General features: G+C 44.0%; 1 protein-coding gene and 1 pseudogene across 6 annotated transcripts in view; both read right to left on the bottom strand.

Moving 5' to 3' along the window:
• Cep295 (centrosomal protein 295) overlaps nt 1-11,939 on the bottom strand; it is a 52,935-nt gene extending 40,996 nt beyond the window's left edge. For 3 of the 6 annotated variants that reach the window (XM_042685207.1, XM_042685209.1, XM_042685210.1), the window contains exons 1-4: nt 11,810-11,934; nt 3,893-4,026; nt 3,068-3,268; nt 1,226-1,350 (exon numbers count right to left, since the gene is read on the bottom strand). In XM_042685207.1, the coding sequence (XP_042541141.1) occupies nt 1,226-1,350; nt 3,068-3,268; nt 3,893-4,026; nt 11,810-11,915 (566 nt within the window). In that variant the 5' untranslated portion in view covers nt 11,916-11,934. Of the gene's footprint in view, nt 1-1,225; nt 1,351-3,067; nt 3,269-3,892; nt 4,027-11,809 lie in introns of all 6 variants that reach the window. The other 3 variants (XM_042685216.1, XM_042685211.1, XM_042685208.1) reach the window with 3 other exon arrangements.
• Nucleotides 11,940-14,879: 2,940 nt separating this feature from the next.
• On the bottom strand, nt 14,880-15,326 carry LOC122112411 (annotated as a pseudogene).
• Between the last annotated feature and the right edge of the window lie 1,334 nt (nt 15,327-16,660).

Raw genomic sequence — 16,660 nt, 5'->3', positions numbered from 1 at the left:
AACAAGAGATCATCACTTAATCTCTCAGGTTCTATCAGAGTTAGAAACATCAAAGGCATAGACTCTAGCCTAAGCCTACCGGCTTAGCACACTATATAACAAAAGCCCATCCATAGTGGACATTACCAACTGGAAGACGCCAATCTACGGAAAACTCTATAACATTTTCACAAACATCTAGTATTCTTTAGAACAGTTACAAAGTACATATCAAGTAAGATGGGCCACTGTACAAACTGACCATCAGACACCATTAAAACTCTTCTTCTTCTTTTTTTTTGTCAGTCATGGGACTTGAACTCTGGGCCTGGGCGTTGTATCTGAGCTCTTCAGCTCAAGGCAAGTGCTCTACCACTTGAGCCACAGCACCACTTCCGGTTTTCTGGTGGTTTATTGGACTCTCATGGACTTTCCTGCCCAGGCTGGCTTTGAACTGCGATCCTCAGATCTCAGCCTCCTGAGTAGCTAGATTACAGCCATGAGCCTCTGGTGCCCGGCATTTTTAAAACATGAAGAAAACCCCCAAAACAAAGAAAACCAACCTAATGACATCCACAAGGTCTACAAGCTGTCCTAATGTTTTTTGTTTTTTTTTTACATTTTTAAAAATTATTAGATCTTTAAGTAGTTGTACAAAGAAGTTCCCATTCTACAAAACAGTACATGAGTACAAGGTGTCTGATAACATTGTCACCCATTGCGCCTAACCCATTGTCCTAACATTCTTAATCGCATCAATTTTATTTCCCTTTTACATCAGAGACAGACATATTTTAGATTTTGGCTACCTTACATTCTGAGTAGTCCATCCATTTCTGCAGAACGTTCAGACTACAACATGGCAATACTCATCAGTTATCACAAGTAAACCTTTCCCCCACTGCACTGTTTTAAATGTACTTTAATAATGCAGTGGATACACTATATGACTTTTACGTAATAGGCTTACATAATATCTTTTTTGCCAGTCCTGGGGCTTGAACTCAGGGCCTGGGCTCTGTCCCTGAGCTTCTTTGCTCAAGGCTAGCACTCTACCACTTGAGTCATAGCGCCACTTCCGGCCTTTTCTGTCTATGTGGTACTAAGGAATCGAACTCAGGGCTTCATGCATGCTAGGCAAGCACTCTACCACTGAGCCACATTCCTAGCCCACACAATATCATATGTACTCTTTTTTCAACAATGTTAGCTATGGTTGAAAATAATATGGTAAAAATTACACTACCAGGTTTTCTGTTTCAGAGACATTTCTTTTTGAATTTTCTGTAATTTCAGGGCTTCTCTATGTCTCACTTCTGCTTTTTTCTTCCTTTCTGCTGCTCGCCGTGCCACAGCATCCAAATCTGGTTGCTAAAAGCACATATTACTTAAAATGTCATGTTAAACAAATGCATCTATATTTCATATCAGTATAGACATTACTTATTTTTGTCATCTCTGCCCTCATGCTACCCAGTACCTCCCAAAGCATAATAATAATAATAATAATATCACCAATCATAGGCTACAACAGAAGCAAGGACAAACAGAAGCAAGCTAACAGAGTTCAAACAAGAAAACATGCTAAATATACAGTAATACTTGGGTGTCTCTCAGCCAGGGAAAAACCATTCAGTGCCACTGAAATGACCAAGGTTGGAGAAAACTGCACCGAAGTACAAAGTGGTGTGTGTGTGTGTGTGTGTGTGTGTGTGTGTGTGTGTGTGTGTGTGTGTGTGTGTGTGTGTGTGTGTGTGTGTGTGTGTGTGTGTGTGTGTGTGTGTGTGTGTGTGTGTGTGTGTGTGTGTGTGTGTGTGTGTGTGCGCGTGCGCTGGTATGGAGGCTTGAACTATAGGCCTCAGCTTCTCTCGCTTGTCTTTTTCTGCTCAAGGCTGGCATTCTACCACCTGAGCCACACTTCCACTTCTGGCTGTAACTGGTGTGTGTGTGTGTGTGTGTGTGTGTGTGCGTGCGTGCGTGTGCGCGCTGGTATGGAGGCTTAAACTATAGGCCTCAGCTTCTCTCGCTTGTCTTTTTCTGCTCAAGGCTGGCATTCTACCACCTGAGCCACACTTCCACTTCTGGCTGTAACTGGTGACAAGAGTCATGTTTCGTGGACTTTTCTGCCAGGGCTGGCTTCAAATTGCAATCCTCAGATCTCAGTCTCCTGATTAGCTAAAGCACAAAAGTTAATGGTGCAAAATCTGACATCAAAGCCACAAAAAGCTAATGTCAGAACCTAGGGCTATTACTAAAAACATAGATGAAAACCAGGAGAAAAATAGGCTGCTTAAAGATATTTGTTTTTTCTACTAAATGTTACCACAGATTCGTCTTCCTTGGAACCAGCCTGTTTACTGTGTGACTGAGGCTAAGAAGCATACTATTTTCTTTTTTTTGGGGGGTCCGGTCGTGGGGCCTGAACTCTGGGCCTGGGCGCTGTGCCTCAGCTCTTCAGCTCAAGGCTAGTGCTCTACCTCTTGAACCACAGCGCCACTTCCGGCTTTTTTCTTTTTGCTTATGTGGTGCTGAGGAATCGAACCCAGGGCCTCAGGCATGCAAGGCAAGCGCTCTACCACTGAGCCACTTCCCAGCCGAAGCATACTATTTTCTAACCATAAGTGACAATAAACAAATAAAAGTAAGTCAAGGAACAGCCTTAAAAAGGGAATAAACTCTTTTGCCATTCTGTTATCAGTTTTTCTATCTAAATATGAAATGTAAGTGTATTTATGTTCACCCAGATACTCAACATATCAAGAATGGTACTAAAATTGGAAATCTAAATTGGAATCTGTCCAAAATGCTTAAGAAGTTTTGATTTAAAAAGCTATTGCTTGATTTACACAAATGGAGAAAATATGGAAGAGTGCTAATTCAAGCATCATAGGAATAAGTATTTTACTTGATATGATTTACTAAGAAATGCACATAATATTATTTTCAAGTTATATTAAGCAAAAGAAGTTGTCTGAGGCTGCTCAAAGCAAATTCAAAATACACAGATCTACAAACATTACACAATATCATTTACTCTGACAAAATATCACTGCTACAACCAATCAAGTAGTCAAATAAGGTCACTCACATTTTCTTTGGCTTGCCGATGTCCCTTTCCCATCTCTCTTAAACTTGCCAAATACAATTTTTCCAAGTTTTGTATTTTCTGAGTTTGGGCTTCTTCCCATTGTGCCCTGAGCTCCTCTGCCAAACGAGTTAAGTGCTCGTTCCTCCTCTGCTTTATGTCTTCTCTTATCTGTAAGGCGATGTCCCTTTCTTGCTCTCGAACCTGGAAGATGAGTATTGAGTACAAGGCTCGCAAAGTCTCTTAATTTTGGTTTTTACACTTGACTCTAAACCCCTAGAGGAACAGGCACTACCATCTTAACAATCTATAAGAGGCTAAGATAGTAATATGAGAAAAAAATTCAGGGCTCAGAAGAGCTCTAACAGCCAGACAAGAGCTCCATTTCTAGTGGACAACATCTCCAATTCTAGACACAATCACATCTAAAGCGTACTTCACAAAGACTCCATTCTTATTCTCCACTGCCAGAACAGGATAATAATCTATAATTTCCTGAGAAATCATCTAATAACAAAGCCAATAATCTTTCCAATATATTTTCTTCAAAGTCAATCTAAACTTCCTATTTTAATTTCTGCCAACTTCAGATCATTTAAACTGGAATTATTTTCTAATATTTATTGAGTTACACATCTACCCTCCAACTCATCTCTAATCTACTTACCATTTTTTTTTCAAAATGTTCCAAACCTGGTTAATACACAAGAACTAGTGCTCTTATATAAAAAAAAACACTTAAATGAAGTATTTCATTTAAACACTCCAATGAGAAACACATGATTTGAGGAACATAAAGAAGTTAAAATAAATCCCAATAAATCATACCTGTAGCAATCTTAGTTTTCGTCTTCTTTCATAATCTTCCTTCAAAATGCAAGCTTCCTCATTAGGACTTAATCTCAGCTTTCCAGCATTCACTACTTTTCTCTTCATTTCTGTGTATTTTAAATATAAATGATCTGAATTGAAAGAAAATAAAAATATCTATAAAGAGATCAAATATTGAGCTGGAACTGTGGCCGAAATAGAGCTCTGGTCTAGCAAGTGTGAGGCCCTAAGTTCACTTCCCACAAAGAAAAGATTATTGGATAATGATTGAATAGGGTAGCAGACATTAAAATAATTTAAAAAATTCATATTCATACTTATGACAGTTAAAAGGCTCACGTCTGTAATCCTAGCTTCTCAGGAGGCTGAGATCCGAGGATCTCAGTTCAAAGCCAGCCCAGGCAGGAAAGTCCGTGAGACTCTTTTTTTTTTTTTGTCCGTGAGACTCTTATCTCCAATAAACCACCAGAAAACTGGAAGTGGCTCTGTGACTCAAGTGGTAGAGCACTTGAGCTGAAGGACAGTGCCCAGGCCCCGAGTTCAATCCCCCTGACTGACCCAAAAAAAACCCCAAAAATGGCTATGCACATACAAGTAAAATAATGGGGCGGGGAGGGGTAAAACAAGAAAGAGCCAGCTTATTTACTAATAATTATAAATCCAGCCTTTGGATCTCAGAACAATGGTTAAAAAGAAGTAAAGAATGAAACAGAAAGGTTTGGTAGAGTTCGCCTCTACTTGTCGCATACTATTTACCTAGAATTATCTGAGATCTGACTTACTCCTATTGGCATTTTCAGTTTACTTCATTTGAATGAAAAAGCAGAAGTCCAATGTGGCTGGCTCACATTTATAACTGTAGCTAATCAAAGGGCTGAGACAGAGGATCAGTATGAAGCCAACACTGTGGTTGGCAGAAAAGTCTAAGAAACTCCTCCAAAATAACCTACAAAAAGCAGAAATGAAGGCTCAAGTGGTCTAGAACTCCAGCTGAACAAGCAAGCTGAGCTATATCCATCTGCTGGGTCTGTTGTAAATAATTGGAGTGCCAAGCATCACTGCATCTCATAACTGCAGCAATCCCATGGGCTTATTCTACAGCAAATTATTCTTTAATAATTACAAAGGTATCATTGATCACTTTAAAAATCTCTATTAGGCTGGACACCGATGGCTCATACCTGCAAGCTTAGCTATTCAGGAGGCTGAGCTCTGAAGATTGCAGTTCAAATCCAGCTTGTGTAGAAAAGTCTGTGAGAGGAAAGACTTTTTTTTTGTCAGTCATGAGGCTTGAACACAGGACCTGAGCACTGTCCCTGAGCTCTTTTGCTCAAGGCTAGCGCTCTACCACTCTAAGCCACAGCACCATTTCCAGCTTTTAAGTGGTTAGTTGGAAATAAGAATCTCATGATGACTTTTTTTCCTGGGCTGGCTTTGAAGTGTGATCCACAGATCTCAGCCTCCTGAGTAACTGGGATTACAAGCAAGGATCACTGTTCCCGGATGAAAGATTAATCATCAAAATTAGTCATCTCCAATTAATCATTAAAAAAGATGGAAGTGGGGGCTGGGAAGGTGGCTCAGTGGTAGAGTGCTTGCCTTGCATGCCTGAGGCCCTGGGTTTGATTCCTTAGCACCACATAAGCAAAAAGAAAAAAGCCGGAAGTGGTGCTGTGACTCAAGTGGTAGAGTGCTAGCCTTGAGCTGAAGAGCTGAGGGACAGTGCCCAGGCCCAGAGTTCAAGCCCCATGACTGGACCAAAAAAAAAAAAAGATGGAAGTGAAGCTGGAGCGCAAGTGTAAAAGAGATGGAAGTGAAGCTGTGGCTCAAGTGGTATTGGTTTAATCTTGAGCAAATAAGCTTAGGGACAGAGTTCAAGTCCGATGACAAGAACAAAAAACAAAAAATAAAACAATACTCACTTCTATTAGAATAATTCATTTGGATGTGGTATTTAGATGAACCAGATGTATTTCTACTTTCACACTGGGGATTTTCACTTTGAACTGTGATTTTCAGATCTCAGTCTCCTGAGTAGCTAGAATTACAGGTGTGAGCCACTGGTGCTGGCATCATGACTTTATCTTAAGTCTCTTTCTCAGGCCTCTTTACTATGACAAGCTATACTCCTGCACACTTCAACCTTTGAAAGTAGCTGAAGCCTGCCACTTCCATGATGCAGTCTTCTAGTAAATGCTGCTCTGCTCATCCATTCTTGCCCTATCCAGGTATAATGCATATTACCTTCTACTGTTGTCTTGGTATTACTTCTTCTAGTTTTTGATCAATTTTCCTTTTGTAGATATATTCTTAATAATTGAAAGATGGTGGCTGTCATTCAAAAAAAATCTTACACATGTAACCTCAGCACTCAGGAGGCAGGCAGAAGGATTCTGAGTTCAAGGCCAACCTGATATATATAGCAACACAAGGGCTGGGAAGATGGCTCAGTGGTAGAGTGCTTGCCTTGTATGCATGAGGCCCTGGGTTTGATTCCTCAGCACCATATAAACAGAAAAGGTTGGGAGTGGTGCTGTGGCTCAAGTGGCAGAGTGCTAGCCTTGAGCTGAAGAGCTGAGAGACAGGGCCCAGGCTCAGAGTCAAGCACCACGACCGACCAGAAAAAAATAAAAAACAACCCCTCCTCTCCCCCAAAAAGCTGGAAAGTAGCTCAGTGGTAGAGAATGTGCTTAGCATGTGTGATACCCTGGTTTCGATAGCTGACACAAAATAAAAAAATATTAAACTAAAACTAATATTAATTACTGTTAACATTATGTCCACCTTTGGTGCTCAGCTCCATCCATACCTGAGCTCCTCCCAGCCCTGGAATTCCTGCCCTACAGCTGGCTACTCCCTCTCCACCTAGACCTACCTGAGCATGCACCTACCTCACTCTCCCCACCTCCCATGTACTCCAGCTCCTGGGAAATACAGTCCCTCTAATAAACCTTATAATTAACGTTCTCGTGTGCCTGCTTGCCTCTGGGTGGTCCCAGGATGGATGTGAAGGAGCCTTTCATTTGGTGCCAAAACCGAGGATAGGTTCCCTGGTGGATTTGCTCCCTGCTCCACTTCGGGTGAGGGTCCAACCAGCTGCCCAGGGACCTAGCCTGCAATCCTACACTCCAGCCAGAGTTGGACCACCTAGGTAATTTTCTTCTGACCACGCCCTCTACCTGCTGCCCATCCAACACCAGCTAATTAAGTCCTACCCCAACGTAAGTGACCAGTTGACCAGAGATCTGGGTTTCCAATTTCTGTATTTCTATAGTAAGGCCACTTGGGCCTTGGTGGGCTACTAAGCCCTGCTCTGAGCAAAATGTCGGCCAAGTGCCCAGAACTCACCGCAAGGGCCCCAATGATCTGAGAACTGTGGTTTGAAACCAGCCAGGCAGAGAAACAGAGAAAGGTCCCTGTGAGACTGTCATCTCTAATCTGCCAGCAGAGTACTGAAAAGTGGAGTTGCTTAAGAATTCAAAGTGGCAGAGTGCTAGCCTTGACCTGGAGAGCTGAGGGATAGCACTCAAACCCTGAGTTCAAGTCCAGCAACCGACCAAGGAGAATGCCAAAGATGCATTTATCCCAGCCTGGAGAAAGGCACTCTGGGGACCCTGGCAATGTTTCAACATCCAGAGGCAATTACAAACAACCACATGGATGGCAAAAATGGTGTCAGATCCTGGAGTCACTTGTGCTTGGCCCTTCAAAAGCTGATCAGAGCCAGGAGGTCATGGGAAGATAAGTTTGTAAGCATGCTTTCCTAATGCCCATATCTGTCTAACTGGGCAAGAACTTGCCAGTCATCTGTGATAGTGGGTAGTAAACGCTAAGGTTGTAAAATGTGAGGGATAATTTAAATCCCAACCCCCCTGTATCTGCTCAAAGTCCTAATTGGTAGTGACTTGAACTGGCACCAGCCATATAAATTCATCTGCCAAGGAAAGAAAGTTTGTAGACCTGAGGTTAGGTCCCTGTTGAGATCTGTCTAAAGGCCTACACAGGTAGGCATTGTTGGTGTCACTAGAGATCAGGTTCCTCAACCATCCAGAAAAATGCTTCTGCAAACCATAGTGCTAAACAGCCTATGCTACTATAGCCCAAGAAAAGGTCTGTACATCTGTTAAAAATTAACTGTTGAATATAAGCCATTTTAAACAGGCTGCCCAGGGGCAATGGGCAGTACTTAGAATGCCAATCAGTTGCAATTTAAAAATATCTACTGCGATGTTATTACAAAACTCCGGCAAGTAATTGTTAGTCAAACTGTTAACAAGTTATAGGTAACCTCTATCTCCATTGATCTCCTTGTTGTTTTAACTGGAAATAAAAAGGGCTTTTGTGACAAAGACTCCTTTTGCAACAGTTCAAACCCAGCCCACGCACAACTCCATCTCCTGACTAATTAGTAAAGACCCAGGCTGGAAGCTGGCTCAAGAGACTCTCACCTCCAAGTATCCAGCTGCATGCTGAAAACGGTATTGTAATTCTTAAGTTGTAGAGCATTAGCCTGGAGTAGAAGTGCTCAGGGACAACCTTGAGTGCACACCCTGTGAATGCCAGCTGGGACAAGCTATCCCAACAACGAATGCTGAGGAACGTTCCCCCCCCCCCCCCCCCCCAGGACAAAGTCAATCCTGACAATGGAAAATGGAGAGGAATAAGAGATGACATCCTAAATGGAGTCTTTACACTTGCTCTTTTAATCAGAGCCAGGAGATCAAGAAAAACAGTTGCTTGCCCACCTAATGTCCATGCCTGTCTACCTTCTAACTGGACAGAAAATTACTGTCTTGCCTTTGTTACCTGCTATTTGTATTTATAGTAGCCTCTGCCTGGTACTCCCAACCAGCCCATTATGCTCTCCCCTACCCAGGTGCCAAGAATACCCTAGACACCCCCTTCCTGCCCTGAGTCCAGTTATTCCTCCTTTCTTGTAATAAGCCACAACTGGGCTTATACTCCAAATGGAATGCTTCTGGCCCATGGCCAATGGGTGTTCTCCTATATCATTTATGTTAACTGACCTTGTTACCTTGTCAGCTTTTTGTCTGACCTTTCAAAAGTTTCTTTTAACAGGATAACATCCCCCACCCAGGGCACCACCTGGGAACAAGTCAAGGCCATCCTGTTACTATAGGCAACTGGAAACATCACTTACATTGCCCTGCCTTGCCCAGCACAGACCTAGACTCTAAAGACCCCCAGCTCTAGGGGACTCCTTGATACTCCCAGGCTAGCAGGAAGAAGCCAAAAGAACCCATGATACCCACTGGCTCTGGTATCTTTAAATATCTCTGCTACCTCCTCCTCAAATTACTGTAATCCCAAAGCAGGAAAAGTCTTACTCCCCCCTCCAAGGATGCCAGGAGTCAGGTACCATGCTGTATCTCTAATTTGAGACAGAAAAGGCAATTTCAGGTCTTTGATAGCCCCTTCTGGAAATAAATCCCTTCATGGCATATTTCTCTCTTGGGCTACTAACAGCAATTTTTGCCTTTTATTGTGTCTTGCATTTTAGATAACTATTGTCATGGAGAAGATGAGGACCTTTACCAACCAAACTGTCAGGCAAAATGGCTCTTGGACAGTGCTCGGCTGAGCAATGAAGCAGGGACCCCTGACTACTTCACCCCTTTACAGCAGGAAGTAGCTCCAGAAGAAATGATCTCTACCCATTACCTCCCCCCACACCCACGGCCTGGTACCCCTATTTTTATTAAACAACAAAGTGGGGAAATGTTAGCATTATGCTAATCTTTGGTTCTCAGCTCCAACCATACCTGAACTCCTCCCAGGCCCTACAGCTGGCTCCACCCAGACCCACCTGAGCATGCACCTACATGCCCTCTCCCCCCAAAACTACCTGCCATGTGCTCCTGGGAATTATGGCCCCTCTAATAAACCTTATAATTAACTTTCTTATGTGCCTGCTTGCCTCGGGGTGGTCCCCTGGGATGGATGTGAAGAATCCTTTCAATTACAATAATTAATAACATTTTCACATACTATAAATGCACACTGTGTTCAATTAGGCACAAACAGAATATGACCTAGGGTGACCTAACGTGGGCCAATACTTTTCCAGTGAATTCTCCATCTCAGTGTAACTTCAATGAAGACACAGATGACCTTATATACCATTTTATGCCTGTGAACTTACTCCATGAAGCAACTACATAGGTGCTTAGTTTTGGACGACACATTCAGTGTCTTAATTCACTTAAAGTATCACTATTTCAACAGGATTATGATGTTTGTATTTAAAACTGTTCCAATGAGTCATACTGATGTGATATTGGTAAAATGAATTGGTAAAGGCTTTGGTAACAGTACTTAAGGTGTCAGTTATTTGTCTTCATATTATACATGAAAGAAATAAAGGCCTCTGTGTTAATGGACCTGCCCTCTTGGCAGAGCCAAGAGAAGAATTTGCTTGCCTCATGTGAAATGGCTCTTTGCTTTCTACCATGCTAAAACCTGGGGTAAAAAAAATATTTAATTTTTTGCCTAGACCAGTCTAGGAAGCAAAGTCTGTTGAGTTCTTACAGTCAATAAACTACCAAAAAGTCACTTGTGCTGTGACCCAAGTGGTAGAGTGCCAGCCTTGAGTGAAAAAAAATAAGAGGCAGTGTCCAGGCACCAAATTCAAGCCCTAGTAGCAGAACAACAACAACAACAAAATAGAGGGTTGTGGCTTAAGTGGTAAAGAACTTGCCTAACAAGTTTAGGTCCTCCAGTACTGGAAATTTTTTTTTTTAAAATATTGCACAAAGTCATAATATACTTATCAGGAGGTATGTGATGTCTGTATGATGATGTGAGTTTTGATAGGTTAGTTAAGACAATGCCTTACTAGGCTTCTCTACTATAATTATTTCTTCCCCTAGTAATTGATGGATAGATAGTACAGGCCTTATAAACTCATATTTCTCATCTCTTTTGCCCATTGTTTATTTTTATCAACCACTGAAAATTGTGCAAACCAGTCACTTTATCAAGTGTTATTTTCTATTTCCATTACTCCTTTCTTATACATATCAATCATTATTACTGCTGGTGCTACTTCCTTAAGTTGCTCATTTATGAGGAAATTACTTAGTAAGAAATTACTTGTTCCTGTCAAAATTAAAATTCTATGTTTTAGTAACAATAACAAAGGTGATTCTACTACCTTGCAAAATTTCATCTAGAAGATTCCTGACACGTGGTAATCACAAAACACTAAACTCAGACAAGGTGGGCTAATTAACCAACCATGCCCACTAATTAGCAGGCACTAGCCAAGTCACTTAATCTTGTTGGTATGGCTTTCTTAAGCTCTATCAGGGGAGTGCTATCTGCCACAGCGGGTTAAACGAACGACTGAGACTTAATGAGCCTAAGACTGCCTCACACAAATGTTAGGCTCATGGTTGCCGTTCCAGAGGCTGAGTGACAGGATGTACATGTTGTGTATGTCTATAATCAGAGGGATTAAAGGTCGTGGAGCCGCGCGAGCGCTCTTGGCAAAACATGACTCCACGCAGCGCTCTTAAAGGACCACTGCACTCAGACGGGAGGCCTGGAGGCGGGGGCAGGGGCGAGGCCGGGCGTCCGTCCGGGCGTCCGGACCCCGCGCTCCCGCCGTCCGTCTGTCCGTCCGTCTGGGCGTCCGGACCCCGCGCTCCCGCCGTCCGTCTGTCCGTCCGTCTGGGCGTCCGGACCCCGCGCTCCCGCCGTCCGTCTGTCCGTCCGTCTGGGCGTCCGGACCCCGCGCTCCCGCCGTCCGTCCGGGCGCTCGGATCCCGCGCTCCCGCCGTCTGTCCGTCCGTCCGGACCCCGCGCCCCCCACCCCCGGCCGCCGTCCAGCCGCAACCGAGCCCGCGGGCGGCCGGGGCCGAGGCTCCGCAGGCGGGCGGCGGCAGCACTCACCCGGGCAGCAGGCGGGCTCCCGCGGCAGTCCGCACCGCGCAGCTTCCCGGCAGCCGTTTGCGTATCTAAGGGGCGGCCATCGCTCGGCCCTCGTCACTTCCGCCATTCAAACGCCCGCCAATGGCGGGACCAGCCGCGGGAAGCCGCTCTGGTCCGCAGTCCTGAGGCCGCCCGGAAGTGCGCGGCGGCCCGGTGCGCGCCTGAGCGCGCGTGCGTGCGCGCGCACGCAGCCTTACGTAGCGGCCCTTTATCCCTTTCACAGGCCGGGATCGGGGAACGCGCTGGGCCCCTTCTTTGCCGGTCTTGGTGCTTGAGCCCGGGGCCTGGCTCGGTGCTAGCTCTCCACCGGTGAGCACAGCTCTCCTTTGGTGGTTAGTTGGGGACAAGAGTGTCATGAACCTTCCCGCCCGGGTTGACTTCCAGCCGCGATCCTTCCATCTCGGCCTCCCCAGGACCGAGCTGACCGCGCGAGCCGCCAGCTCGCCGTGGCGGCCGGCGCCCTTGTGACGGCCTCGGGGCGTGACCCGGACGTCCTCGGGTGGAAGCGGTGGCTGGCGTGCGGCGGTTCCCAGGAAGGCCCCGGCACCCCGCAGGCACTGCGGCTGAGGGCCCGGCGCTGGCACACATCACAGACTGACCCGGGCAGAACCCGCCCGAGGATGGCGTGGTACTCACTACTGGTAAACGGCTTATAATCCTAGTGTTCTTCAGTCTACGGGGTTAGACATACCCGGGGTCAAAGGACTAAAAAGCGAGATGGGGGAGTGAGAAGTTGGCGACAGGATCGCTTTGTGATCCTGCCTTGTGGACATGTTAGAGGGAAGTGGGAAAACTGGTGGAACTCTTCAGGAAGTTAAGGAGGAACAACGAAAGCAGAAGTGGTTTGATCAGGCCAAAGAAGCCAAATACCAGGAATTGGTGATTACCTGGTTTTGAGAGATGGGGAGAAATCCAAGATGACAACCAGATTCTAGATTTGATGACAGGAGATGGGGATAACATTCCGTAAAACAGGGTGGAAAACAGCAGGTTTGAAAGGAGAAAGGAATGAGTTCGGCCTTGAATACATCCAAGTCGAGCTGCTTATGGGATATCTACACAGAGCAATGAATTCCAGAAATATTTAGGTTGCAAAAGTAGCAGTGCTTGCATCTGAGATCGAGGGGAGAGTGAAGTTGGGCGTGGTGGCACCTGCCTATAGTTCCAGCACTCAGTAGGTGGGAGGAGTGGACGTTTCAGGGCAGCCTGAGCTGCTCCTGTTTCAAAAAGAAGGAAGGGAAGAGATTAAAGGAAGGAAGGAAAGAAAGAAAAAGAGTCAAAACAGCTAAGTGAATATGGTGATGATCTCAACACTGCATATTTTGAACCATTGAGTTTTGTACAATAAGATAAATGTACCGGGAGACAAACCACAGAAAGAACTGGACTAAGAATATCAGGTGCTGGTGTACCAAGTTGTACAAGTGGATGAGAGCACTTCAGGAGAATTTGCCGAGAGAAGCAACATGCTAAAGACCACAGTAATTTGTAGGAGCTCTCAAGTACATAAAGGAGAAATAGGGTGACCCTACCTAGAAGCTGAGAGATTCAGCAACTTGGCCAAATGCACATGCATCAAAGGGCAGGACCAGGACTACAATTCTCAAATACTTGAATTTTTCTCCCCTGCTTCCCTCCCCATTTCTGTCACATGTTCCTTGAACAAAACATCTTGAGCATCAAGCGCAGATTCAGAGATGTCCATTCAGCCCTATCAAAATATATGCCTATTATATAATGTTTTGGGCAAAATTTAGTGCCAAGCTGTAATTTTCAAAAGCATCCTGCAGTTTCCCTAGTCCTCAATTTAATGGCATTTTGGAGCCCCAGTTCCACTTCTGGCTTTTTGCTGGTTAATTGGAGATAAGTCTCTCATAGATTTTCCTGCCTGGGCTAGCTGCAGACCATGATCCTCAGATCTCAGCTTCCTGAGTAGCTAGGATTAAAGGTGTGAGTCATCAGCTCTCAGTTATACTTCATATTTTATTTTATTTTTCTTTTAGTGGTTGTGGGACTTAAACTCAGGGCCTGGGTGCTGTCCCTGAACTCTTGCTCAAAGCTAATGCTCTACCACTTTGAGCTACAGCTCCACTATTGGTTTTTGAGTGGTTAGTTGGAGATAAGGGTCTCACAGGGACTTTTCTGCTTGGCTTCAAACTGCAGTCCTCAATTTTCAGCCTCCTGTGTAGCTAAGGTTACAGGTGTGAGCCACAAAAGGCCAGCCATACTTCATATTTTAAAGGCTTAAGTTGTAAAAACCATATAGAAAAATTGTGCATATTCTACTTAAGTACATATAAATAATTATAAAAGATCATACTGTTATTTGGCCACCAGCACAGATACAGGGCTGGTAACATTTTTTTTTGTTGTTTTGTTGTGCTGGTCCTAGGGCTTGAACTCAGGTCCTGGACTCTGTCCCTGAGCTTTTACTCAAGGCTAGCACTCTACCACTTGAGCCACAGTGCCACTTCCAGTTTTTTTGTTTTTTTTTTTGTAGTTTAGTGGCGAGAAGAGTCTCACAGACTTTTCTGCCTGGCTTTGAACCATCGTTCTCAAGGCTCAGCCTCCTGAGTAGCTAGAATTACAGGCATGAGCCACTAGTGCCCACCTAGGCAGGCAAGTAACTTTTAGAATCCCATTTCTTTATTACTAGCAATTCATCTGCTTTAATTGATCCAACACAAAACCCAGTGCTATTCTCTCCAATAATTATTTCCATTTACCAAAGAACATAATAGAAATCTGGACTCTTGCTATCCAAAGTGCAGACCAAGGGCTAGCAGCATCAGCATCCTTTTGGAACTTGTTAGAAATGCAGACTCACAGTCCCTGCCCTGGTATGCTGAATCAGAAAAAGAGAGAGAGAGAGAGAGAGTGTGTGTGTGTGTGTGTATGTACAAAGTGCTGGGAATTGAATCTAGGGCCTCATGCATGCTAGGCTAGCACTCTACCACCAAACTATACCTTCAGCTCAAAGATTCTGTAGTTTCACTAGCTCTGCTGACAGTCTACTTTTTTTTTTTCAAGATACATAAAAAGGCTTTATTTGCAGGGAACCAGGAATTTAATCAAACAGGCCAAATCCCGTGTCATTGTCTAACTCCTCAGATTCTTCTCATCTTTCTTCTCTTCTGCTGCAGCAGGGGCAGAACCAGCAGCAGGAGCTGCAGAACCAGGTGCAGCAGAAGCAACTACAGCCCTGTCAACAGGCACACTAACAAGCTTGCCAACACCCTGGGCCATGACATCTTCAATGCTCTTCCCATTTAGCTCACTGATTACCTTGTTAAGCTGGTCATCGTCTGCCTCTATGCCCACACTGTCCAGGATCTTCTTAATGTCTTTGGTGCTGGGGGAGGAGTTGCCCCCAAGGGCGGCCAGAAGGTAGGAGGTGACAGCGCATGTTGGCATCGACCACAGGCTTGACCTGTGCAACCTCTGCGGCATCAGGAAGCAAAAGGCAGTCTGTACATTAACACTTAAAAAACATTGCTGTACACAAGTCTCCAGGAAATCAACAATCCCTAGAGGAAATGACATTGCATTCCCTAACTGCAATCTTAATTTTTTGGATTGGATTAGGGCAGATCTCTTAGTACCAGTCTTCTATTTCCAGATTGTGTCTTCTAGAGTCAGTATTACCCATTGGTGTTTAAAGCCATTTACCATTAGACAGACTGTTTTTCCTATTATAATAATATCTTAATGTCAAAAATAACTCTGGATTTTAACTCATTGGCCAATAGGGAATCTTTTCTCTCTTATATGTCTGATGTGATAAAACTTTGGTTATTTCTTGTTCTTAAATGAGTCAAGTAGAAGTAATTGAGAATGGTTTCACCGTTTTCTTTTTGTTGTGCACCACTATCTAGAACCACCTTTCCAAGAGCTTCTGGAGCCTCTTGAGCCTGTCTGTCTCTTAAACCATCTCTGTGAGTTCTACATTTGGATCCTGCTATCTATAACTTGAATCTCTCTCATCTCCAGTCATCTTTCCCATGTTAATGATCCCCTTACCTTTAAAAAAAGATTTCCTATCTTTGTTTCTAAGGTATTACTATAGGATTCCACTTTTGGATTTTCAGATCCTGAAGTTCTTTCATAGGGACCTGTTTACCCTGCAAATTCTCTCCTTGATTTTGCTAAAAAGTTAAAGACTTCATACTCTGCCGATGGCTACCTAATAATAGTCATCAAGTTACCAGGCATAGGTCAGAAAACAAGTGTTTGTTTTCTGTACATAACCCTTCATTAACCTTCAACCCTAGTACAACCCACTGTTCTCAGGGATCTCTAAGATAATAAAGAAAACCATTACATAAGGTATGGTTTCACCAACATTTAATAGAGAGCAGAATTATCCATCATGTTCAGTCTACAGATGAGAAAAGCAGGCCAAATGGTTTCATATATATATATATATATTGGTCATGGGTCTTGAACTTGGCCTGGGTGCTGTCCCTGAGTTCTTCAGCTCAAGGCTAGTGCTCTAGCCACTGAGCCACAGTGCCACTTTCAGTTTTCTGGTGGTTAATTGGAGATAAGAGACTCACGGATGTTCCTGCCTGGGATGGCTTTGAATCACAATCCCCAGATCTCAGCATCCTGAGTAGCTAGGATTACAGGCGTGAATCATTGGTGCCTGGCTGCTATGATATATCTTAATAGAATGATGACACCTAAACTGGGAGAGAGCGAGGGAAGGGATGACACTGTCCAAAAAGAACTGTACACTTTACCTGACTTATGTAATTGTAACACCTCTGTACATCACTTTTATAATAATAATTAAAAGATTAACATATATAT

The sequence above is a fragment of the Dipodomys spectabilis genome, unplaced genomic scaffold (genome assembly GCF_019054845.1).
Source record: "Dipodomys spectabilis isolate Male_0828 unplaced genomic scaffold, ASM1905484v1 ptg000094l, whole genome shotgun sequence".
Lineage (NCBI taxonomy): Eukaryota > Metazoa > Chordata > Mammalia > Rodentia > Heteromyidae > Dipodomys > Dipodomys spectabilis.
This window is presented reverse-complemented; position numbering and strand designations above follow the sequence as displayed.